This window comes from Chelmon rostratus, chromosome 11, assembly GCF_017976325.1.
Source record: "Chelmon rostratus isolate fCheRos1 chromosome 11, fCheRos1.pri, whole genome shotgun sequence".
In the NCBI taxonomy this organism is placed as follows: domain Eukaryota; kingdom Metazoa; phylum Chordata; class Actinopteri; order Chaetodontiformes; family Chaetodontidae; genus Chelmon; species Chelmon rostratus.
Genome location: NC_055668.1, coordinates 12,945,180 through 12,970,539, shown reverse-complemented (window position 1 = coordinate 12,970,539; position 25,360 = coordinate 12,945,180). Strand labels below are relative to the sequence as shown.

At 44.7% G+C, this 25,360-nt stretch overlaps 2 protein-coding genes across 2 annotated transcripts; one reads left to right on the top strand and one right to left on the bottom strand.

Moving 5' to 3' along the window:
* The first annotated feature begins 1,323 nt into the window (after positions 1-1,323).
* Positions 1,324-6,468, top strand: LOC121613849 (Hermansky-Pudlak syndrome 6 protein). The gene has a single exon (XM_041947523.1). The coding sequence runs from the start codon at positions 1,645-1,647 to the stop codon at positions 4,444-4,446; it is 2,802 nt and encodes a 933-aa protein (XP_041803457.1). The 5' UTR covers positions 1,324-1,644; the 3' UTR covers positions 4,447-6,468.
* Positions 6,469-8,595: 2,127 nt separating this feature from the next.
* On the bottom strand, positions 8,596-21,763 carry prom2 (prominin 2). Its single transcript, XM_041947435.1, has 24 exons — positions 21,640-21,763; positions 20,346-20,700; positions 17,870-17,934; positions 17,316-17,521; positions 16,995-17,115; positions 16,528-16,591; positions 16,333-16,422; positions 15,434-15,630; positions 14,710-14,784; positions 14,313-14,376; positions 14,030-14,186; positions 13,789-13,941; positions 13,578-13,701; positions 13,377-13,465; positions 12,879-12,963; positions 12,639-12,782; positions 12,482-12,550; positions 12,246-12,338; positions 12,074-12,127; positions 11,896-11,976; positions 10,222-10,290; positions 10,009-10,098; positions 9,791-9,903; positions 8,596-9,630 (listed from the first exon to the last, which is right to left on the bottom strand). Exons 2-24 carry the CDS (start codon positions 20,605-20,607, stop codon positions 9,579-9,581), a joined length of 2,517 nt encoding a protein of 838 aa, XP_041803369.1. The 5' UTR covers positions 20,608-20,700; positions 21,640-21,763; the 3' UTR covers positions 8,596-9,578.
* Positions 21,764-25,360: the final 3,597 nt, after the last annotated feature.

The following is a 25,360-nucleotide window of genomic DNA, read 5'->3' as shown; positions in this document are numbered from 1 at the left end:
TGTGATGTGAAGCAGGCTCTTATTTTCACAGCTGAGCAAACGAGGATGCACAGAAAAGGTTTCTCAGTTTCTATCTGTGGAGGTAAAGCTGGTTTAAAGAGCTTGTTTTAGGTATGGAGTCACAGCAGACAAGGAAATTAGCACAGTTCCTCATTTGTGCTTATCCAGCTATTGTTTTCATCTCATCTACTGCAACTTTCAGACTGAACAGGAACAGCACTGCTGCAGATATAGATGATGCATTACCCTCTCACAAATAAAACAAACTGTGCCATGCCATTGATTCCCAAAGCGGCACGCTCTTTTTGTTTGCACTGTCTGTTGAAAGGTCAGAGGTCGAGGTCAGCTACTGAAGCTGGATCTGAGAGCAGTTCAGTATCTTTGATCAGGATAACTGCCCAAACTGTGACCCAATATTGATTTACACATTTTTCTACAGCAAATCCACTGAATGGTGAGCATGTACTGACAAATCTTATACTAGTCAAAGCAAGGTAGGTACAAGTTATTCAGGACTCAAAACGGAAGCAGACAACATAATGAACTGACTGAAAATCTCCTTCACAAGCCCTCTGCTCCAGAGCCCATTTTGACCTGAAACATGTCATCAAAGCAGACAGATACTGGATGCACATTTTGGATGGAGCAGAAGCTTCCAGGACTGCAGTCGGCAACAGAAACTGCTGTTAAACATGCTACTAAATCACAACAACCAGAGAGATAACAAGAATAAAGTGAAATGAAATGAAAAATGAGGACGCATAATAGAGAACAAACGCGTGGGAATGTTATTACTGGTATCTTTTTCTTCTGCTTTGTAATGCCCTCAATCTAAAAATACTCATTTTTTTCTACTGTGGTGACAAAATTGCTGGCGCTAACATATTGTGTATAAAAAGATTTCAGCATCAGATAGCAAACTGTGTTTCTCACTTATAAAACTCAGGTCAAATTACACGGACACAATACTAGCGAGAATTAATACAGAACAACATTTTATCAGGACTTCTGTTAAACAAGAGTTTGGGGTCCACAGATACTTGAAGAATAGTTACAGTGGATTTTGACACATATGTTCGCTATTTGTTCAAGATACGCTGCTGTTTTTACTGTCGACACAAAGATGTGAAGATGTTTAACTCCGGTTAGTTTAAACTCCACATACCAACTGCTTTGAATCTTGGACTGAAGACCGACGCGCGCCGGCGGTTTGCTCTTCTCGCCGTCTATCACAATCTTTGCTAGCCTCTGCGTCGTCGTCCGGCTCCTCCTCTTATGCAAAGCGTCCTCGGTATCCGGAAATTAACAATCCCGTGATGTCAGGGGAGTGCTAGCATAGCATCGGCATGAGTAAAGTACCTCTCTGGACTGGGGTTTAAAACTTTTCAAGCGGTTACTGTCAGCTAACATTTTAGCTCCTGTGTCGTCTGCCGACATGGGGTTAACGGGGTCGAAGGGTGTCGGAGGATGTATCCTTCCGCAGCAGCGTTAACAACGGGATGAAGCTCCTCGTCGGACCTAACGGGATGCAGTTAGTTTAGCCTCTCCGGCGAAGCCCGAGGTCAGATTTATGTACCATACAAGCTAGCAGGCGAGTTGATTATACAAGCTACATTCCGCTACAAAGGCTGGGAACAGATAGTGATGGCGCGGTTGGTGTTGGAGCAGCTGTCAGACTTCGGGGACTATACTGGCAGTAAAGAGCTGGCTGATGTCTTTCAACTGACCAGCAGTCTGTCAAATGTTCGCCTGAGCCCTGATGGACGTCACATCCATGTTATCCTCCGCAAGCCTAAGGTCGGTCTTGTGACTTTTGACAAGTATGAGAGACCACAGCTGGCCCAGAACCAGAAGAAGCCGGATTTGTGGCCGACACGAACTGCGCCTGTTGTGGATATCTTATATTTGGACCATAATAATAATAACAGCAGCAGCAGAGACGCAGCTGTGGCTGTGGTTTATGAGGATGGAAAAGCAGAGTTTTGGAAATTCCGGGAGTGCACACCCGGCTGGCATCTCCTGCAAACGTTGGACTTGTGCAACAGCCCCCGAGCCAGAGTGGTGTCCGTCTGTGCCTGCTCCAATCTTATCATCTGGTGCGAGGAGAGGCCGCCTTCAGAAAGCTCCCCTGCCCTCAGCTCCCCCAGGAATAAGCTGAGATACTGTGTTTGCAGACGTGACTTCGAGGTGGAGGAGGGGGCTGTCAGCCTGGGGGGAGTGAAAATCACCCTCCACAACAATCCTAAATTCACTGCGGTCGGCTCAGGCGAGTATGTGCATCTCCTGCCTGACTTGAAAGCCAAGCCGCTGTTGAGCATTTCCTGTTTTTTGCTCTCCTGGTCCCCTCGCCACGACTCCTTCGCAGTCAGCTCCACATGTAAGAACACTCCCCTGAAAAGGCTTTCCGCTAAAGAGTCTGACTTTAAAAGGCTGGTGACGGACTGTTTGGGATATTTATCGACCCTTGAACCGCCTGAGATCTATGACTTCTGTCCCGCAGCCTGTGGAGGCCTGCTGCTGCTGCTCAGCACGGGCTGGGTGTGTCTCCTGCAGAAAGATGGGGTGCTGCGGCAGGTGTACAAACTGGCAGACAACTGCTTGGTAAAATCTGGTACTCACACAAGCCTCTGCTTGTACAAGGACACCCTGGCGCTGCTGATAGGGCAAAGCCTGCATCTGATCGACGTGAACTGTGGCAGAGAGCTGGAAAAGATCACGCTGAAGAGAGAGGGGTTGTTGTATGTGAACCGGGCTGAAAGATGTGCACCTCACCTGCTCTCAGAAACTGGACTTTTTGTGGTACTGAGGAAGGACACCGACTCCAGAGACTGCAACTCTAAGACGAAGCAGTCTGGCTTCAGCACAGTGGAGTGTATTCATCCTGGAGCCCTCCTGGTAGAGGCTGTGTTTGAGGAGGCCTGTAAATACTACCAGCAGAGGAGCCTGAGCAGCACCCAGCTCACTGTGGACACGCTGAAGAAAGGAGGTAGGTTTCAGGCTCCCACCTCTTTGGCCTCCATCCTCAGGAACTACCTCACCACCGGGTCCAGGCAGAAGGGAGCGGAGCTGTCCCAGAACGGAGGTGTTGGATGTGCAGCGGGGCAGGATAAACTAATGGGCTCTGTGGAGGCTGAGCTCAAGGCTCTGGTCTCTCTGGAGGAGGTGAAGGGCAGTTTAGTGAGGGGGAGCGTGAATGAGGTGGACGCACTGTGTGAGAGTCTAGTTGAGAAAGAGGTAGGGCGGCTGCTGTCGTCCTCAGAGCTGGATAAAGAGGCTCTGCTTTACCTAAACTCCATTTTCAACACCTTCCCCCGCCAGGTGTGGAGGGCGGTGCAGGCAGCCCTTCAGCTGCACTACAACGGTGAGGGCTGTCTGTCCAGCAGGGCCCCCCCAGACGTGTGGAAAACTGTCCTGAGTCCCGCTGTGACAGCCAGCGCCCCAGCCTCCCTCCCATTCACAAACGGCAGGCCAAAACACAATCATAGCATCAAAGGCGATCACGTTGCCAGCTGCAAAGCCAAACCTGCCAGCTCCGCTCCCCCGGCTACCCTGCCCGTGTTTGAGCTCCTCTGCCACTCAGTTTTCCGCTTCCAGCCCAGCTGGTTGCCCAAGTTCCTCGAGCTCGCACAGCAGCAGCAGGGCTCAGCCGGCCTGGGCCTGAGCCTGGCCTCTTCCTCCTGGAGCTTCTCTGGCGGGCGAGGGGGGGAGGGCGGGGAGAACAACGTGCCGCTCTACAAACGAGCCCTGTGCGTCTTGTCCAGCCTGAGCCAAGACAGAGACCAGCACCAGGACTTGGAGGTGGAGCTGCTGCTGGTCAGCGGGCGACCCAACGCCATCCTCCAGGCTCTGAGGATCCTCATGGCCAAGCAGCAATGGGAGTGGGTCATGCAGGTGGCCCAGAAGTTCTGCAAACAGAGTCCGCTGCTCAACAAGGAGATTTTCACTACTCTGCTATGTGAGGTGGCCCAGCACAGAGACCTGGACCCCTATTTGGACCTGCTATGGGTGCTGTGCCCGGAGGACCTCACTGTCACCACTATCCTCAACTTGGTGCTGAAAAACCTCCCCTCTCCTAACACCCCCCCTTCATCCTCCTCCTCCTTCTCCATGTCCGCCCTAACCTCCTCATCCCCAGCCCCGTTTGTGGACTCCCAGAGCAGCCAGTTGACCATCGGGCTGTTGAAACCTCTGCTGAGAAAAGTCCTTCAGAGGGAGACCAGGCCTAGCCAGCGCTACGCAGACATCCTCCAGTCGCCATCGTTCCCCCCTCCTGCGCCTCCTCGCCAGCCTGCAGCGCAGCCCACGGCCGTCACAGACCCCAGCACGGACTCAGCTCTGGGCGGCAACAGCGCCCCGGCTCTGCTCGCAGGAACACCTGAACAGCAGTCGTCCACACACACAAACGTCCCGACGGCCAGGGTGGCACTACCTGCTAACCCAGTGTGATTGACACAAAAATGGACAAACACTCAAAATGGACAACAAATCCTGTCTCATAACACATTCCAGACATAATCGGAATAAACTGTGAAGCTGTGTATGTGTTGACAATCAATATGAAGTAATACCAGTATCCTGCAGGTACCGTCAGTATAATGCAGTTAATTGTGATATTTGATGGTGTTTTTAAAAACAACTGGTAACTTCAGATGACGTATGACTACTAGAAACTATGAAATGACTACTGAGGATCTTACCAGTGTAAATACTGCAGGTAATTTTAATTCTCAATGTGTATATACTGCGTCTGCATTGTTATTTATCTCATAAGCCTTAACTGCACGAGGATGAGAATGTTATTGCATAGACTTGCCTTGAATAAGCCTTAATCAGAATACCATCAATAGATGTATCATATTGTGGTAAGACAGTATAGCCTAGTGTGTATCTGCTCAGTGAAAAACAAAGCCACTAACTCCCATGTTTGGGGTTCATCGTATCTGTAGAATATTCTTTTACTTTGCCTTTAAAGTAGCTCTAACTTGGCTGCAAAGCCAAGCATATCTGCCTTTACCTTGTTGATTTCAAAGTGTGCTCATGCGGTGGGTAATCTACTGAGTGTTCTGCAGACAAGCTGGCCTTTGTGTTCAAATGTTTGTTTTAAGTGTGGCATGATTTAGAAGAGGAGGGGTGGGTGGGTCCAAGGTTCCTTTACTGACTTCTGGTTTTGTACACAACATATTACAGGTGCTGTTCTTTAAGCACCACCTGTTTTCGATGGGCCCGACCAGACCATCTTTAATCCAAACCCAAAGCAGTCTGTCTGGCCGGCTTTTGCTTCCATTTTTCCATTTGTCCCTCCAGACTCCATCTTGTCCCTCGCAGCTCCACTCACAGGACATTCCAGAGCGAATAGCCAGTAAAAGTGACTCACAGTTCGAGTTTAAATTCAATTGCTGAGGTAATTCTGTTAGGACTTGAGTGTGGGTTGGGCACATTGTGACTAACACAGGCGCCCTGCTGCTTGCATAAGGTCATGGACGTCTTCCTTCATGGACCCGGTGAGGGTAATGTTATTAGAGATGCTAGGCTCCTCCGTCTCTTTGGGCCTGTAGTTTTCTCTATGCTTTGAAACTGATTGCACTTTTCTCCAGTCCGTCACCCCAGTCAGTATCGTTCGTACCGTGCTTTTTATGCATCTGTTGAGATGAATGTTCTCAGATTAAGTGCTGGAAACAAAAGCGTATTTAAGTGCCTGTTGTCTTTGATGCCTGCGTCAATGCTTTCTGTTGGAGCGGTCTGTGTAGTTTGTTATAGTCAAAGAAAGTGTTTGTATGTGAATGTGAAGCCTCGAAAAACAAAATGTCAGACGTTTGAAGAGTCTGAGGAAGACGTCTTAAATGAGTGACAGTCAGACTCCAAAATGCTGCTTTCACTTTCGCAGTGCTGCTCTTCATTTACAGGGTAGTGCCACATTCCTGCTGCGCCTCCTCAGCTCTGCTCTTATTCAGGAGAAAGAACCGGTTTTAGCTCAGAGGATCCGTTCTCTGTAGCGTAGAGTACGGTGTGTCTGGGTTTTTTGATCAGAGTAACAGCTCCGGGCCTCTGCAGTCAAAGGTTGTTTTTTTTTTATGACATTTTAATTTCAGCATGCTGATTTCTTGCTCTGGTCTGATTGGTGTATTAGTCGTGTCATTCCAAGCTGTACGCTTGAACAAGCACGACAACATCTGTGCAGAAGGTTTCAGCTCGGTGCCAAGAGTTTCACCGCGTGCCAGACGTGTTTGAGCCCATCTGAGAGTCACCGGGAACTCCCTGACTTCCCCACACAGGCCACTCCGCCTGACGTTACGACTCTTCAGATGTTAAATATTAAGTTGCCTTAAACTTTGCTTCTGGTTCCTGTTAACAAATAGGAATTCCTCCTGGGTTTGCTCGGCAGTTTCACACATTGTCTCCTTGTTTACTTTTGGCGTTGCTCTCCTTCAAGCAGTATGTGAAAAAAGAAACATATAAAAGTATTTATGAATGGATGCTGTATGCTATTAAACTGAGGATAAAACTTCTGTTTGCTGTCCTGAGTTTTGCATGTTAAGTTACTTGTTCTGTGTTTGCACAATGTAATGCAATCCACTATTACAGCCTGGCAGCAAATTGAAAGCATGTAATGTTCAGGTTTTGATAGCTTTAATTTCTTGTGGCCAATTTGGATTGCACTGTATTGTGTCCCTGTGACGGCCCTTATGCATGCACTGAACAGACAGCCAGTTAACAAACCATTCAGCTGTCAGCTAGCTTCTTTTAATGGTACCTCTGAATGTCACCTACCTGCCAAGCACCTGTTCCCACAGACAGCTGTAGGTCTGTTTTTTTTTCCTGTTCTGTCAGCATATTTTATTCACACCACTGCACAACAACAGGTTTAGCTGACAGATCACACACTCATCAATGTGAAACAGCTGAAATGTCAAAGAGTCTCTTTTAGCTTTACAGTTCAGTCTTTCTAACCTGAAAAACAGTCCACAGATGTAAAAGCGTGTGCCAACATTTGAGGTCTTGTACACACAGTTCATTCATCCACTGCCCCCATTTCTGAGTTTCACCATATCCCTTCCATGGACAAATCCACTTACAGCTGCAGTCCTGTGTGTGTGTGTGTGTGTGTGTTGTGGTGGAAGGATTTGAGTGTGTAAATGCACTCAAATGTTTCCATGGTCAGGGCCCATGAGAGGAATGTTCAGCCGTTATCCATTAAGCTTCTGAATCAGAAGCCGCCGCTTTTAACTAACTCTGATAACAACAAAAACACGGGTGGCAGCTGGCCCTCGCAGCAAATAGGCACGTTTCACATGGGGACGTGAGGGTATGATCACAGGAGGGGAGTAAGTGCAGAGGTGGAAAGTGGAGGACGGCGAGTCTTGTATCTTCAGCTTAAGAGACAGAGGGTATTAAGAGGCTGAGTCGTCTCAAAGGGCAACAAAACGGCAGAGAGCTGCAGAAATTCATAACCTGATACCTAACGTCCCTCAGCCAGTCTCTCCATTTTCCATCCCGCCTCCCTTTCTGTTTCACCTCATGTCACACGTTCTTTTCTCTGCATCCAGCCTCTCGCGTTACAAGGCTCTGAGTCCTGCTGGTGCTGTAGCGCCATCGATTACCTTGTTCTAATTATAGATTGCATCCTGTAAACAATAAGTACAAACCTGTTGTCCTCTGCTTGTCTCTGAACAGCTGACTATGCAGGGCTACACGAATGAATGCATCAGGAGAGGGCTAACTGCGTTAAAGTATATTTTCATCACTCACATTAACAGGTTTCTCAGGGTAAAGTTAATTTATATTTCGCACGAAAGGGAATTTCCAACAGAAAAGCAGCACTGAAGCTTGTCGGAGCTCAGAATACTTTTCAGGATACTTAAGTTAACGGAGTTTACAGATTTAATAACCACACTGCTGCTCCATGTCTCGCATGATTGGACTATAAAATAGCGAATGGATCATCAGCCTCATATTAAATTGACGCTTTCCCCCAAAGGCTGTGATTTCATTTCTATGAGAAAAGCCGGATTTGCATTGTTGAGAACGTCTCTGCAGTTGATTTAGAAGACGGCTGCTCCATTTAGGGGGAACGGCCTGTTTGCTGTTGTTTTGTTTTTTTGCAGATTTTTACTACAAGCTATGTCTGTTATTATTATTGTATTTTCCTCTTCCGTTAATTAATCTACATAGCATCACATGAGTGGGGAACTCGACAGTAATCATGATTACAAAGACACACCACGTCTGTCTACCACGGTATATTACAAAATTGAATGTAATCGGTGTAATCATGCTGTTATATATACAATTGCATGCTTTTAACTGTTTGTGAACCATCCTAACAAGCAAGTGAGATAAGAGACTGAGACAGCTGATCTACCAGGAAGTCAGAGTGCTGAGATCCCACCTAAGCAAAATAATTGTGTCTTTGTCACACATTAACTGTACAGACTTGAATATGCAGCTGCAGTGTGATGAAGGTTCACGGTAGATCCAAAGGGACATACTGACCTACAAATATGCACTGTGAAGAGTACTTTCATGGTTAGCATGGAAAATAGACGCCGTCTGATGTATGAGATTCCTCTCATGTCACGGATAAAAGGTAGAAAGATGCACAGCCGACTGACACTTTTTACTTACAGTAGTTTACAGAAATGTTCACAACCTTTTGATCACATTGAGCAAATAGACCATATAAAGTGCTGTGTGACAGAGAAATAAACATTAATTGAGTACAAAGTGGTACAAAGTACAAAAATCAGCATCATCCAATCATGAATCACATCAGGCAAATTCAATATTTCTAAACACATGTACTGTATCAAAACACTTAATAGTTGCATTGTGTAGTTCGCAAACGGCAGTGACGTGGCGGCATCAGTTATACCAGTCACATCTGGCACATTAAAAAAAAGTGTACTAATTTCATGATTCACACAGGAAATTGTGCTTTGATTTCCAACACTAGTGCAAGTGTAATTGAGAATTTCATTACAAAGTGTTTCCCACTGGACTTAGGTTGCCAAACCTCTGTGGTATACAGACAGAGGCTGCCACATCACGCATGCCTGTAATAACACTGCTGCCTTCTGTGAGAGCACTGCACACCAACATCACGACATACGACTGTGTAAATGTGATCAACTCTCGACAAAAATCAGCTTGACCATTTGAAATATGGAGCACATGTTGTCTGAATCCAGCAGCAGCTCACAGTTCATCACATTAAATGCACACAAATCACTGATGAAATACAATAAATGAAACAAGTCCAATTTAAAATGATGGAGAATAAAAAAAAATCCCTGCAGATTCCCTTACGCCCTGCGTCCTCCTGAGCTCAATTCAAAGATACTGCATGTAATGTGTGAAATGTACTGTATGATCACTGCTGTCCCTTAATAAGTGGCTTTGCTTCTCCACCTTATGGTGAAACACAAAATTAAAAAAGACTTAAGTAGATAACCCAACTCTTTTTTTTTTCCAGTTTGAGACTTGTGCCACATCTGTGCAGGAGTGCACCATGTGTTTTTATTTTGTCCAGCCATGCCACAGTTGTGCCTGCAGTCTTTTAAAGCTGCACATATGCTGTCTTCTCAGGTGAATTTCATCTGGGCCCGAGGGATGTGGTTCATGATTATGTGGTCGCTGAAAATAAAGACATTAACGTCAGTCAAAGGCTGGCTGGCACAGTCAAATGAATCAGTCATGTGATTCTCGCACAACATGCGCACACATGAATATGTCAGCGTGTAATCACATCCAGTAGATGCTTGTTTGCAGTTTTTTTTTTGCTTGGGTTACTCACTCATAGACGTCAGAGTACTTCATTTTCCTGTAGTATTTGGCTAGTTTGATAGAAAAGATGATGCTGGGTATGAAGAAGATTATGCACCAGCCCAGACTGAACCAGAACGCATTCTGCAGAGAGACAGAGAGCATGGGTGGATACAGAACTGATAAAAAGGAAAAACATTTAATGCAAACATCAGGCTGTAAGTGTGGTTAAATACATCTGATCCTCACCAGAGACTCCACTATGTTTGAGCAAAGGATGTTCTCAACAGAGTCCACAGCTCCTGCCACCGGGCCACAGCGGCCCACCTGCTGCGTGATCTGAGAGAGAAGACACACATCAGCAACTGTGCAAAAGGCTCATTTGCTTACAAAAACATTGGACGCATACTTTAAGCGCATGCGCGGTACGTTTAAAGTGTAAAAAACCTGAACAGACTTTACCGTGAGGTTGGCCCAGTCCGCATAAACAACAAAGTAATGCAGCTGACAGTCCAGAAACTTTCTGCTTTCCTGGGAATGACAGAGAGAGAGCAAAGTAAATTCCACACATTTTCTCCCTGCTTTGCAGTGGGGAGTCATGTGGAATGCCTGGCCATCTCAGCAAGTGGAATTCTGGGTAAATCCTCTGAAGTGACCCGTAAATAACTACAATAGCAAGTATATTCATATAGCACAGGCAATTCAAAGTACTCTACATAATGCATTAAATCTTAAAGGATAAGTCTGGTTATATTCTATACTCTATATTTATTGTCAACAAATCCCATGAAAAGACTAAAACCAACAATGGCTTAATCCTACTAACAAGTATTGTCAGTGGAGTAAGAGCCTGATACAGTCTATTCCTCTGTGCTGAAGACCTCCATCATTACCCAAAAACTATGAAAAACACATAAATGAGCCAAGCTGCTGCACTGGGTGACATTTTCCTTTATTATAATGAATACGGGCTCTGCAATTTATTTTGTGTCAATCCCACAAACTGATATGTATTATTATGCATCCTTATATAGCTCCCAACAACTATAGTATTTATTATTACTTGGCGGACTTTTTCTAAAAACTGTGATGACCAGCTGTTTTAGGAACACACTAAATAAAACATGGACGTTGTCTCCATGGCATTACCCATAGTACCCTGAAGGGCCATTGTGGAGCTCAGTGACAGTGGCTACAGCCGTCGCCATCTTGGCTGCACTTGACTCCGCCAAACTTCCTGCTAATCTAAAATCGGCAAGGAGGTGGAGTTTGGGTGGAGTTGAGGCCGGCCGAATGAAGCCGGTTGCGGCTACCTGTCATTCAAAGCTGCCATGCCCATAACGATGCATAACTTTAGGCCCTAATATAATTCAACTGAGTGAGTCATACAGAAATTTACCCCGTACAGTTGTCCTGAAGTGTGAAAAAAGAGAGCTTTTCTGTACCAGCCTGTACAACCGCTGTAAAGTTGGGCATTTTAATATGGGGGTCTATGGGGACAGTTTCTCGCACTTGCACTTTTATTATTGATTTAACTTTAGCATTTTAGTCGTCTTCTTTTTTAACTGAACTGAAACAAAAGACCTCAGGGCCCCAGACTGGATTGACAATATCGAGAGAAGGACTAACTGAGTTTGGTCTTTTTGTGGGATTTGTCGACAAAGATAGCAGATTTAAAGGTCATTAAAGTCAGAGGAAGTCTGTTGTTTCTCCATGTTTTGTTTGGACCCTGAAGATCGTTAGGACCGCTACCAGATGAGGCTTCACACGCACTAGAGGCTAGTGCAGACACTGAAAAAGTGTTGTAATATGTATCTAAGGATTCTACCAGCATGACATAAGCTGAACCTTAGAAAAGAAATAGTCCCTAAAGGTCATCCCGGACCCATCAGTACATCTGCTTCACTTCAAAGCATGCATGACTACAACTGACGACAGATACAGATGTAATCCATGCCCTGTGGATGTGGAACCAACAAGCACATTGTTTCAACTACGAGCAGCACACCCACACCCGCTGAGCCAGAGCACCTCCCCCTCGCCCCCCTCTGGCTAAATGACTGACCGACCACAGGCATTAACAGACCACACGGAGCACTTTTTCTTCTCGCTCATGTGACTCGTGGCTCTACTCACGGTCTCGACGATCTGTGTCGTATTTGTGTTGAGGAAGTCTTGTGCCGCGTCCACGTTGCTCAGCACCTCCCCCACCGTTCCCTGGAAGAGCCGGGGAGGAGAGGAATAAGCCGCAGAAGGGAGGAGAGGAGAACGATCTTTAATCCTGGCACTTCCAGGCGTTAGACAGTGTACTCACATTGATTTTCTCCACGATGGATCGAAGGCCCTTGATGGTCGAGTTGAGGTTTTCCTGAGGGCAAAAGCAGTAGATGTCTATGTTTGAATTCAGATGGATGACCAACATGGGGGGGGGGGGCAGAATGAGGAGACTAGGAGAGATGATGGTTCAGGTAGAGCAAGCTACTCACCAGCTGTGGGTTAATGGTTGTTTCTATGGCAGCCTGGATCTGCCTCAGGTCCTGGGCCTCATTCTGGAGCTCTTTCTTAATATTATTGTTTGTCTGGCAATAAAGAAATGGCTGGTTAACCAGATGTGGGCCTCGTGTATTCAGTTACAAGTCATGTGACAGTGCAGAAAAGCAGAGTGTAAAAGTGTCAAATATTAACAGAGGATTTGGTTTTATGTTAATGTCTTGTGACTCACTTGAAGGACAGCGAGCTCATCAAGTTTAGCTGCTGTTGTATTCAGATTGATGCTGGAAATGTTGTTCATCTGAGAGAGACAAGCAAGGGATGATGGATCACAAGTGCACAGTCACACATGGGTACATGTAACGATGAAGCCCATGAATAATACCCACCTGCTGCGTGAGAGCGGCGGAGTCAAACTCTTGAGCCGTGGTGGAGAAGCTGCTGAGCTGTTGTTTCGTTTCAGGGCTCAGGAGAGTGATGGTGGACAGAGTGATGTCTGTGTTCTCAAAGTTCTGCTCGATCTGGTCCGTGTACTGCGTAATGACAGAGAGGAGAAAACAAACATTACAAATGAGGATATAGTTTAGACAGCATCAAGTTATTCCAAGTCTGACTACGAGAAAACTCACTTTGGACACATTGAGCAGGTCTTCAAGGTTTACGACCTCGTACAGGTGGAGTGTTGTCCACAGAGGCTGGTTTCTGTCACAGTCCCTGTAAACATTAACGTCAAGCCACAATCAGGTTTACTGTCCGGGTCTTCACATACAAGGAACTGGCCTTGGTATTTTGGTGCAAAGCAATAAATAGAGTAAGAACCAAAAAGAAAGTACTGCAAAAGTCAAGAAACATGAATAAAAGACAAATTCACAAAACAGAATATGAACACTAATAAAAATATGTCAAATATGTTGACATATGTTGAATGAAAAGAGTTCACAGTACAGAGAATATGTGCAAAGATAATCACAAAGGCAAGCACCTAATCACAATTACAGATTTAAGGTGTTTTCTGAATCCTGCTGACTTAAGAGCAAAAAAAGGGAAGAAGAAATGCTGCATTTTTCATTTCCTGGGGTTGACAGGTGTCTTTGTTCCAGTGGTAGATCTGAACTGGCATCACATACCTATAGACATCAGAGATGTTGATGTTGGTTTTCAATCCCAAAGATGGACCGATCTCCAACCCTGGAATTACACCTGGAGTATCAATGAGCTGCGGAGAGAAGAGGGAATAATATGAACATGAGGACACTGAACGCTGCATGTTTGTATTTCTGATGCGTCCAGATAGAGGTGCGTGCGTGCGTTTGTTTTGGTATTGGCACCTCTAGCAGTTGTCCATTGTTCCAGGGCTGACAGACTAGAGTGTACATGTTCCCACCCAGCAGGAACAGCACCAGCACCAGGATCATGAACAGCCAGCCAAAGAGAAAGCTAAAACCTGCCCCCCTGCAACCACATCCAGGTCAGAGATCAAACCAGAGCTCAGGGGGTAAAGCTATGTGACTGAAATCTATATGACAACCCAGCACTCACATCATGAGGAAGATGCCTCCACAATCTGCTGTGCAGGAGCGCTTCGTGGGGTCTGCTTTGGATGTCAGGCCCAGAGGGCCCAGGACCAGACCAAGGAGGTTACACACCACCACCAGGAGGACCACGGCGCACAGGAGCACATACACTGCCCATCTGGAGAAGCATACACACACGATGACTGATCTTTGGCTGTTTCTTGCACTGATCACACCCATGAGGCTTGCACATCCCGGCTTTTTACCTAATATACTCAGCTCTCTCGAGCACCGGCGTGACCCTGACGATTTCTCTCTGCACCTGGTCCAGAGTCCCCGACACGTTGGTCAGAGCGGATAAAGGGATGTCATTGGTCACCTGCGATATCTGCGTTTCTATGTCACCCAGCAGCTGCTTGCTGTCTAAAAAACACACAAACACAAATATGTTTTCAAACTGATCTTATAAGTTCATTGAGAAACGATTATTTTAAAGAGAAGTGAAGGCCTTGAAGTCTGGGAGAGTAAATGTGTCACAATGTCACTCACTCTGAACTACATCCTTGGTGTCATTGGTCACAATTTCGGGAATGCTGTTGAAATAATCCTCCACCTGAGATGAAGACAAGTCCACTCATTTTCATAATATCACATAAATACTTTTGAAATATTGTGTTTGTGTGTCCAGGTTTGAATTGTGTCTTTAAGTTAAGTTCTTTTCTATGAGAAAGTAGCAGTCAGCCAGTGATTTATTACTGACTTCCAAGCGTGAAGCTAAACACAGCCCAAATCCATGCTTGGCTTTTTCGCTAAATTATCTTTGGTTAAAACTTTGGTTACACTCTTCCCTCTATCTGCCTGCTTACTCCGATTTGATAACAAGGCAGGCTTTATATGGTGAAGATTGATGATATGAGCGTGTATCTCACTGTCAGAAGTCACTGACCTCCTTGATTTTGGACGTCAGGTTAGTTTTAATGACTTCATCCACTGCAGACTGGAGCTCGTTCAAGCCCTGACTCTGTGGAGAACAAAAACAGTCACACACGTGCAACCATTGTGACCAGCAATCACATGTAATCACATGTTATGCCTGAAGCTAACAGAAGGGGGCAGCAGACTGCAGCAAAACAAGCACCTCGAAGTTTTCACTGAGGTTATCAAAGAGGCACAATTACATGAGCTGCTACAAAAGGATTTGGCAAATGTCTCATTGTTGTTGTTATCATACATGAAACAGCACATTCATTTAACTACTGATGAGAAGAGGAGATGGGAGGTGGGGGGTGTCTGTATGTGTCACAGAGCAGTGTAGGAGGAATACATGAGAGCAGATGGGAGGAGGACAAATCAGCTGTTCCGACAAAGCCAAAAATGAAGAGCTATTATCATGCGTGACACAGCCTGCGTCAGAGGTGGTTTGGTTGCAGAAATGATTCTTCCTGTTGCCTCAGAAATGATGTCTCGTAACAGGGCTGATTCTTAGTCTGTACGTCAGCACATTTGTAATCTCAGGAGCTGAACCTGACTCCTCTTTCGCATAAAGACGAACAAGCTGACAGGAGTGCATGTTCAGACCAACCCCATTCTAATTTGCCTTTGTTGTTTTAATTCATCCGCAGGAGGAGAAAACAAAGGAATATGCCATCATGCAAAATCAGTATACTTACAGAGATGGAGGCACCCAGTGTTAGTTTCTGCAGCTCTGGAATCAGGGTGCTGCAGTTTTTGCAGCTTGTGTTGAATAAAGTCTGATTGATTTGATTTTTAACAGCGGTGACATTGGCCTGGAGGCGGTCCACGCTGGATTGCAGCAGGGCCAAAGAGGAGTTCAGATTGTCCAGTTGACCATCGGTTTTGACAGTCTCTGCCCATACAAATAAAAAACAGACAAATATCACACAGGTTTAAAAAAAATAATCATCATCTGACACTCATCTGTGGCCTCTGTGGAAGATAGCTGCTTTGAATTCACGAGCAATTTAAAAAGCTGCCGTGAATGGAAGATCTAAGAGAAAACGTGAGCACAATGAGAGAACAGCAGGAAATTGATTATTATGGGAGATATTACCCAGCTGCTCTGAGTAAAGCACTAGAAATATTTTCCGTATTGCTCTACTGAGCCTGCTCTGTGTTAGAGCAGACGTGCAGTGCTCAGAAACATGGCATGTAAATGATGCATCAGCACTGCATTTGTCAACTTGGAAATGGAGGACTTATAACATAAAAAAAGATTCTCTGGGCACAGAAATGTAAAAAAGATCCCTTTTATGTAGCTGCATTTCATTTCAGCTGTATAATTATTTCTGTACTGGTATGTTGCTGTTTAGCCTTTTGTATTCTTTCCTTTTTTCTATTATGTGATAACTTATAAAAACAGTTGGTCACCTGAAACCTGTCAGTACATCAAAGACTTAATTGAAGACATATGAAGTGAAATGCAGTGAAGCTGCACAGTGCACTGATGAGCAGCTCCCCGCCCATGCGATTACTGATCTCCAGTCAAGTATGCAAAGAAGCATTTACATACTGAGACTGAAACAGGACAGAGCATGCAGGTGCACCATACCTTGATCCAGAAGTCTAATTGAGTTCAGCGCTGGGTCCAGGGTTCCTCTGAACCGCTCCTGGATCCCTGCTCCCAACTGAGGCCCAATGGCTGATTCATGCAGACAAATAGGAGTGAGGCGGTTAATAGCGACACTGTATCGCAGCGGTTAGAGTAATTTTTTAGAGTTAGTCATTACTAGTTCTCCGTTCTCACCATCTAGGTTTCTGGTAACATGCTGTACAGTTTTGTAGCTCTCATTCACCACATAGTCGACTTGCTGGAGATACACAGAGGAAAAACAAACTATATGAAAGTGTGCACACAAGATATGGCTTCAAATATGTCAGGGACTGATTCCGTGAGCTAATCATGCATAGCAGCTTTTGCAAATGGACGAGAACAAACAGAACACAACCTTGTCTTTCCCTCCAACCTTCTCCCAGTCTCTTGTATCTTGAGATAAGCGTATTGACACTGCAGAGTGCAGCGCTGGTCATTAATCAGTGGACTGACTCACTCACAGCACGTTGATGGCAGAGGCGCAGGACGTCATGTGACAACAAAGTCATTCATGGTTGTAACATTGTCACTGATACAGAATAAGATCTTCCCAGACCTTTGACCTTTGTATCTTTCCAGGCTCATACACGCACTTCAAGCACCAAGAGGGTTTCTCTCACCTGAGGCACGGCGCCGAGGAAGGTGTTGATGTTGTCTAGAGTTTTGTTGAGCTCCGCTGGACTCTGGTCCATGCTCACATTGAGGGCTTCATTACTTCTGAACATGCATATGTTCCCGGCACTACAAACACACACACACACACACATATTCACAGACACAATTAAACTTGCGTCTTGAACACAAAGTCAAGCCAAGAGAGATTCACACAGGCAGCGAGGCATGCACATTCAAGCTGTCTTTTTTCCATGCTAATTTCAGATAACACATCATTATGCCGTTCAAGAGCGCACACGAGCGTGCGCACACACACACACACTCACAGGATAATGACTGTGGTGACAAATGCGCTCCAGTAGAGGCTTCTTCTGCGACAGTGAATAGAGGACGTCTGCTTCTGGTACATCTTCCCACCACAGTTGCCACAGCAGCGACAGCACGCCAAGAAGAAACCAACTATGGGCATCAGAACGATGTACAGGACGCCAATGGCTGTGCACACCAGGAAACCCACTTGGTACAGCAGGGTCTGAACACAAAGCACACGCAGAGACAGATGATATGAATTACAACTAAAATGGCACAAATATCAATTTCAAGGCCTCGGCGGCAGAACAGAGGCAGGTCGTTGCGGTGTGTCGTGACGTCAAACACGGTGAGGCAGTTGTTTTACTTCACCGTGGTGACAGTCCACAATCAGAGCAGATGAAAGAGTCTCAGTAACATCAGTCATACATACAAAGCTGCTTTAACATTAAGCGTTCTCAGATTACCAGCTCAGGGATTTCTAAGGAGGGTGTGTCAGTGTGTTGTTTTTCATATATAGAAGTTTATTCCAACATCCTGGAATATGTGAAACTCATGCACGGCCACTTACTTCTTTGAGGATTTCTTGATTTGACTGCACTCGCTCAATATCCTGGACTATTTTCAGGATCAGATCTAGAAAGAAGTCAAAGAGAAGACAGCTTTGTTTTTGCGGCTCTGTGTTTTTGAGCAACTTTCAGAGGCCAATTCTATTCTACGCTGCCGGTCTCTGTCCCAGTTATCCATGCACAAAAGCCAGGCCAGGCCAGGATAATGTGTCCTTTGCTCCGTACAAACATTTTAATCTCTCTCATTGTAAAAGTGGAAATCTGACACCTCCATCTTGTGGTTACTTGGAAACCTGGACAGCTTTCAGGAGAGATTAGGTTTTTACACACACACAAAAAAAACAATAGTACAAAACCTGCTGTTTATGGTCCCACAGAACCCTGTTTTTGTTGATCACCAGACACAGGCACAGGTAACTGAGAAGGGAGGAAAAAGTTCAGGTGTCCTTCACACAAACTACCTTTGTAGTTCTCACCATTTGTCCGTGTCACATCAGATTTCAGTCTGCCATGCCCTGGAAATTTGCATTTTACCTCATTGCTTTGCATTTCCCCCTTTTTTTAAAACCTGATGTGTATCACTGTAAAATGCTTTACTTTTAATACCAATCTCTGGTTGGAGTCTCTGTGAATTACAATATAATATTACTGGGAGCTACTTGAGAGTTGCGCCACTGGTCTAATGGTTCTAATTTACTAGCATTACACTCTAAAAAGTTTTTAAGAAGCTAGTGTCGCCACTAAACCAAGCCCTACATATTTAAAAAAAAAAAAAAAAAAAAAAAGCTTTGCATTTCTCTACATGTTGATGCAGTCTGCATGAGGCTGTAAGATAAGATTTTGTATCTCAAGAATTTGGAGGGTGGCGTCTTTTTTTGCACTCTTTCAAAAACCTAAAACACAAGAGCAAACATGTGAGGTTTGGATTCAACTTTGTCTGCTCTCTCATAGGCTGTAACTGTCAGCATGTCTGCCTAGCTGACTGCCAGTAATTATGTCTTTTTGTGTATTATTGTTACAGGTTACTTTAGAAAAATACCTGTTTAGGGCCTTCTTTTAACATTAAATCATGTACGCAGCCGTCAAGCATCAAGCACAAGTTTAAAGGTCCAGTGTGTCTGATTTAGTGACATCTAGTGGTGAGAGAGCAGATTTCAGACAGCTAAGTACACCTCTGCTCACCCTTCCCTATGGTGGCCAATAAAAACATGAAAAAAATGCGAGACTCTCACTGGAGCCAGTGTTCAGTTTGAAATCCTGCACACTGGACCTTTACGATGTTTTCATAAGGTTCTTGTTTTTAAAATGTGTCACACGGCTTCTTACATTAGCTAGGTCGTTAAGCCAAAACAAATCCAGGGCACTCAGCTAGAAATGAGACATGGGCAGGGTGGGCAGATCATGAATCTACATTTGAGTGAAGGGTCTGTTTTTTCTCATACTCTAAGCCAGAAATCTCCACTTCAGTAGCACTTAAATACACCAAACCCTCCAGTTTTATTCCTGTCTATATTCTGAGGAGTTTTCCAGAATTAACTTGTCGTCATAGCCTGATTTATATCATTTTATTCCTTTTTTCTATGGTTGTTGTTGTAACTTCTGATTTATGAAGTGATAAAAGAGTTATTAAAAATTCCCTCTATAAAAACCTTTGACTCTAATATGTAAAAAGAATGACTTTTGAACCTGGCTTTATCCAATGTTCAGATTTCTGTTCTGGAAATGTATGCAAATTAGCTCAAATTCAATTAAATAATGCCTCAAAGTTTCATAAAACTTGTAGTATCAACCCTATTGATACCCCTAATCTATTTGTTAATTTTTGATCCTTTTCACCTGTTGCCTCTCCCCTTAATTCATCAAGCTTGAGTCTTTGACCCTTTGCCATCTGGAAGTCCACAGTTTACAAGAGGCCATCAAACCATTTGCTTTATTATAGAGCAATTACAGACAGTGCCGTGAAAGGAAAAAAGGTTTATCAGCCATTAAGAGGCTACTGGCTGAAATCTACTCACGTATCAGCATTAAAACCATCATATCCAACATGACGATCACCTGATGAGTACAATGAGTTCAGACAAAGCTTCTCTGGAGGGTTTTTGTGTCCACATTTTCATTTTGAAATCAATACCAAGCAGGAAGTAATGTACGAAACAAAGAAGGGTTTATGGAACAATTACAACTCATCGCAGGGACAGACAAAAGGCAGCAGGTGTGACACAAGTCGTAACAAACATCAGCCTGAAAGAACAGGGCATAAAGGTTAAAGATTGGCCAAATGCGAGAATTTCCATCGGCTCAATGATTAACTGACCCTGTCGTCTTATTTGTGTGAACATTACTAGCTTTAGAGCAGATCTGAAGATTAAATGTGATGTGTCACGTTTGTCCTGTGGGGAGTCTGTGAGTAGGTCGACAGAGTTCTGTGCATCAAAGGTTCAGGATGTTTGCTCAGTGAGTAATACTGACGACACTGACCTTTAGGAAAGGGGTTAGGCTGGACTGTGTGCAGGAAGGACTGGACCAGAGCTGCCATGAAAGCCACAACGGTGTCCTCCCCTGCTGAGTTCTGGTACTGGGGCTGGGCGAGGCTCTGTGGGGCAGCGGCAGCTGGACAAGCAGCGCGTGGAGGGGCAGTCTGAGCCAGGCTGAGCCCCAGCAGCAACACTCCTACACCGGCCCTGAACACTGCAGCGCTGCCCTGCCGCCTCCAACCCCTCATACTCTCACATAACCCCATGTCTACAGGTGAGGCAGGTGGGGAAACACTTGGCTGGACGAAACAAGCTTTATAGAGGGATCACCTCATGGCACAAGCTCCTTCTTGATGCGTCTGGAAAGAAGACAAAAATACAGAATGGAATGACACACTCATACGAGGCAGGAGGATTGCAGCTTGCAGAAGAAACCCACAGACTGAGTCACGGAGAAAGAGGTCGCAGCGTAGTTCGTTACAAAATGGCAACGACTGAAAAAAATGCAGAAGACACGAAACAATGGCATTTTGTAAATGGGAAATATAAATGCCTACGCCTATTCAATGCCTGAGAAAAACAGTGCCCTTTAAGCATCTCTTTTATACTTATATATTTCCTGCCATGGAGTACAGAGGGTGCTGACATTTAAAAGTTTCAGGAAACGTCTCGGGAAAAATGATAAGACACATGAGGGTTTATTATGGCACGTCTGGCTGTGGTGTCACCGCCGTGTTCATAGTGTACACACTGAAAAACTGCATCCACTTCAGTACCTCCATCACCTCTGTTTACCCAAACCCATGCCTGTCTCTCAGAGTAGTGAAATACGTATTAGAACAAGAGGGAAAAACTTCTTCTGCCTGCACAAAACTCCAGAACAATATAAGAATATCACTTATTTCTAAAAGCAGGCTTATCAGCTGGGTGTCTCTCTTAGGCAAATAACTGAACATGGGTAAGGCCCTAAAGCAACTGAGCACATCTACTTCCTCTTGTAGCTAAAGCAAGCTGTTGAAATCACAGAAAACTGTCTTTCTACGAACATGGTCTTTAACCGAACACACTGCAACCTGTGGATATTTACTGTACACACTAGGGCTGTGGAAACAAACCGTCTGAGTCACTCATCCACGTCTGGCACGACCTGAGGTAAGAGTGTGAGTGAGAGGGTAAAAAAAGTGAGTTCAAAGTGAAAAGAGGTCAGGTAGGGAAGGAATGGACATGTAGAAGAAAACAAAATGTAGACGCGGGAGAGCAGAGTGAGCATTTAGCTGTTTTCTTTTCAGTCCACTCACCTTCTTTGGCCGGGCAGTGAGGGGCAGTTGCTCTGCTCTGATCTTCTGTAGCTCAGTCAGGGGTGTGTGACTCCCACAGTCCTGTAGAAATCTGATACGCTCTGCTCCAGCTGACAAGTTGACGCTGACTGTGCGCTCGCCTGGAGAACACTGGCACTAAGAAGAGAGGGAGGGAGAGAGGGAGGGTCTTACAGGGAGACACAGGGAGAGAGGGAGGCAGTGACGTGGGAAAGAATGAGAGTGGCGAGAAGGAAGTAAATAACTGGCAAACAAATGTTTCTCTCCAGGATTGAGGTGTGTCAGGGGAAAAGAGGGGGTTGTCAAGCCCAACATGGTACCAGCAATTATGCAAATTGTAGATAAAGTGTGGCACAGGTGTACTTTATGGAGTGAGGGAACAGGAAGGGCAAAATGAATTTCCAGAAAAATGAGTTCATATCAGCAATCACAAACAAATCCTCCTGGTAAAAGGTTTTTATGGTGGAGAGAAGGGGTGATTTTCGGTCATCGCTCGTCAAGGAAATCAGTCCACATCTGGTGTGGTGTCAAAACAAGCAACAACACAGCCCAAATATGCAGGCCAAGATAGCTGGGAAAGATGCACTTGGGAGAGGGAGTTGTGAGAGCACACAACATCTAAAGGTTGCCAAGAAATCCTCAAAAATATGTCTGTCACCGTTATTTGCAACAGCTAAGAGATTCTGTTCTCCCCATGTTAGCGCCGTTGTCCAAAGGGAGGATATACAGTGTAACTCTGCATGTGAACAAGCCGAGACAAGAATCAAACCATTGTTCCCCACAGGCAGAGGCACAGATACAGATAGTGCTATTACTCACCTATAACCTGCTTCTGCAGAGACACCACTTTGATGCAGGGAGAGAAGCAACGCCGACAACTATTCTTATGCTTTTCATCGGCATTTCGTGTGTGAGCTCGGTCCACAATCTGCCCTGTGTAGCTCCTCCATTACAGGGATGAGAGAAAACACATGGACTGGACAATAGGCATACATCTGATTTCCCTTTCCTAAACTCTGCTGATGCAAATGAGGCAGAGGGAGCTGCATAGCCGTCTTCTACTGTTGTTTCCCTTATCAGGTGACTTGCCGATCACTCATCCCCGGTTCACCTCGACCCAAACTCATTAATTACAGGATGATCCTTTAATCTGCCACTAAGAGAGCTCTAACCAAGTGGCTTTGGCATGTGAAGACTTATCAAGGCCTTGCAGTGCTCTTACACAGTGATTGTCCTCAATGATTCTGGGCTGCTGAGGCAGAGGCACCTCGAGGTCATGTGCAATCACTGTGTTCACGAAGAGGAAGCCGGTGAGGGATCGTGCACTTGTGACTCCTACTGGTTGGTCTGTTAGTGATTTGCAGTAAGGACGTGGTTCCCCGGAGGCGCCTTGGTAGCTCTCCTAGTAGAGTGCGTACCATGTAGGCTGACCGGTGTGATCCCTGTATGTTGTGAGTAGAAGCTGTTGCCAATGATTGAAGTTGAGTCTCAGACTGACTTTTTTAAACCGTACACTAACTTAAAACTGTGCCTCCATGATGACCGTGAGATGTGCTTAAAAGTTAGTGAGTGCACCATAAATTGAGATTATTTTGTCACATATACTGATGATCAAGAATGAGCTCCTGTGCTCAAACACCATCTGAAGCCAATCGTGTTCCTGTTACAACTACGTAATAAATTAAACAAGTTTGAAGCCTTGAGTTTGGTGTTATGGCCCTCGCCATCTTCTTTTTTCTGGAGCCAGAAGAGATCATATTTGGACAAGAGGGAGGGGCTGGAGAGGATATGTTTTGCTATGCCTTTGTCCTGATTGGATCTCACTGGCAACCTGAAGACATGCCACGGTAACCACTTTGGTCGCCACACCCTGAAGCATACCCTGCTTTATCGTCTATTTCTCTAAATGGGACCATAATCATGCAATATTGAAGACTTAAAACGAACAACTGAGAGCAAAAACTCTTTAAAAACGGCTTACTGAGGTAAAAAATGAAAAAAAAAAAGATAATTTTCTCATAGGCTTCTATACAATAGGATTTCTTTTTTTAAACCAGTGGAGTGGCCCCCTGCTGGTGGGCGTCAGCACTGTGCTCGTCTATCTCCATTTTGTCTGAGACACTCATTTGATCCACCAGCGCGGCAGAGAAAACACACGCCTCTGTGTAACTATGGCTATCTATTACACATATGGCTACAGTCACAATTAGTCAACAGCTATCATTTCTCTTTTCCTGACAACCAACATGGCTGCCGTCGTCTACATTACTTCTGCCCTGCCAAGAAAGAATGGATAACATGCTATATATATATACAGTATATATGACACTGGCAGAAAGAGACAGGTCACACTGTGAACTTCATCCTTGACAGTTCGGTCTTTAATAAAAATGGCTGCAGTGTCCTGCTCACGTTGTACTTCAGACTTTATTTTAAAATGAAATTCTGGGCACAGCTCGTGTCCTTGTTGCATGCAAAGTCTTTGTCTTCTTGGACCATGGATCCTTTGCTTTGCCTTATTTTTGGTGAGTAGTTGTTTCCCCACAGTTACTGGAGAAATCTGTTGTATAATTCTTCAGTGTTTTTGTGTTTCTCTGACAGTTCTGTGTGATAAAAAGCATTTTCACATCAGTGTAAGAATTTTTTTTTTGACAAAGAATCATCACATCGAGTCCAATGAAGACACAATAAAGAAATCAGTGAAAATTCATCTTTATTGATACCATACATGAATCATCAGACAGAAACCTGGCAAAAAATATAGATATAAAATCACCCCTATGGTGAGGTGCTACAGGAGCCAGCTATGGGTGCATTACCATTTCAGCTCTGTCTCACATATCACAAACCCTTACTCCCTAAATTATGCCAACTTAGGAAACACAGGGTGTTGAAAAGTTGCCCCCTAAATTCAATTCTGTCTGCCTTCTGAGTTCATACACCACAAAAGTAGACTAGGGGAGCTAGAGACAATGAATAAGGATTTAAACACAACAGCCTGCAGCTCAGCGTGGATTTACAGACAGCGGTTTTGCCAGATATGAAGATGGAGGAAAATCTGATATTCTGCCCAGTCTATCCTGGTGCTCTGAGAGACCCCTGCTGGGAGAGTCTGCATATTACTATCCAATAACTGTCAACTGGGATTCTGGGTGGTGCTTGAGTCCAAGAGTTAGGCAACATTTTCCATTATACGCATGTAAACATGAAACCCTGACACAGCAGCTTAAGGTCAAGCCCAGTGAGTCGTTTTTATCCCAGGATGTGATGGATATATTTCGCCATTAATGAAATATCAACTTTGCATTTTTCAGTTATAGATTTGAAATGTATATGAAAAACATCTATCAAATACATTACAAAACCATAAAAATCATGAGTGAGGGTTTATGTCCATTTTATTTACTTATATTTAAATTTCACTCAAGGTTGCGCCATTGTGGCACAATTCCAGCATCTGAGGAACTCGAGGCTCTTCACCAGAGGATGACAACTTCACAGAAAAAGGGATAACTAATGTTTTCTCAAAATGTGGTTATTTACTGGTTTTCAGTGGATCTGGAACCTACAACAGCAGAAACTGGCTATTAAATATCTCTTTAATGTGAACAGACTGATCCATTGTAATAAACCAGAGGCCAGAATAGCCTTGGAGCCGCATGTCAAAAAACACAATTAGCATAAACTGACTCAGCCGTCCCAC

Bases quoted from the DNA above. Each gene is read 5' to 3' on its own strand.
- LOC121613849 (XM_041947523.1), top strand. From the start codon at position 1,645: ATGGCGCGGTTGGTGTTGGAGCAGCTGTCAGACTTCGGGGACTATACT.
- prom2 (XM_041947435.1), bottom strand. From the start codon at position 20,607: ATGGGGTTATGTGAGAGTATGAGGGGTTGGAGGCGGCAGGGCAGCGCT. The intron at 13,466-13,577 runs GTGCCAATACCA...TTCTCTCCGCAG, and splicing joins ACAATGGACAACTGCTAGAG to CTCATTGATACTCCAGGTGT. The intron at 12,128-12,245 runs GTGAGTAGCTTG...TTTTGCCCTCAG, and splicing joins CAACCATTAACCCACAGCTG to GAAAACCTCAACTCGACCAT.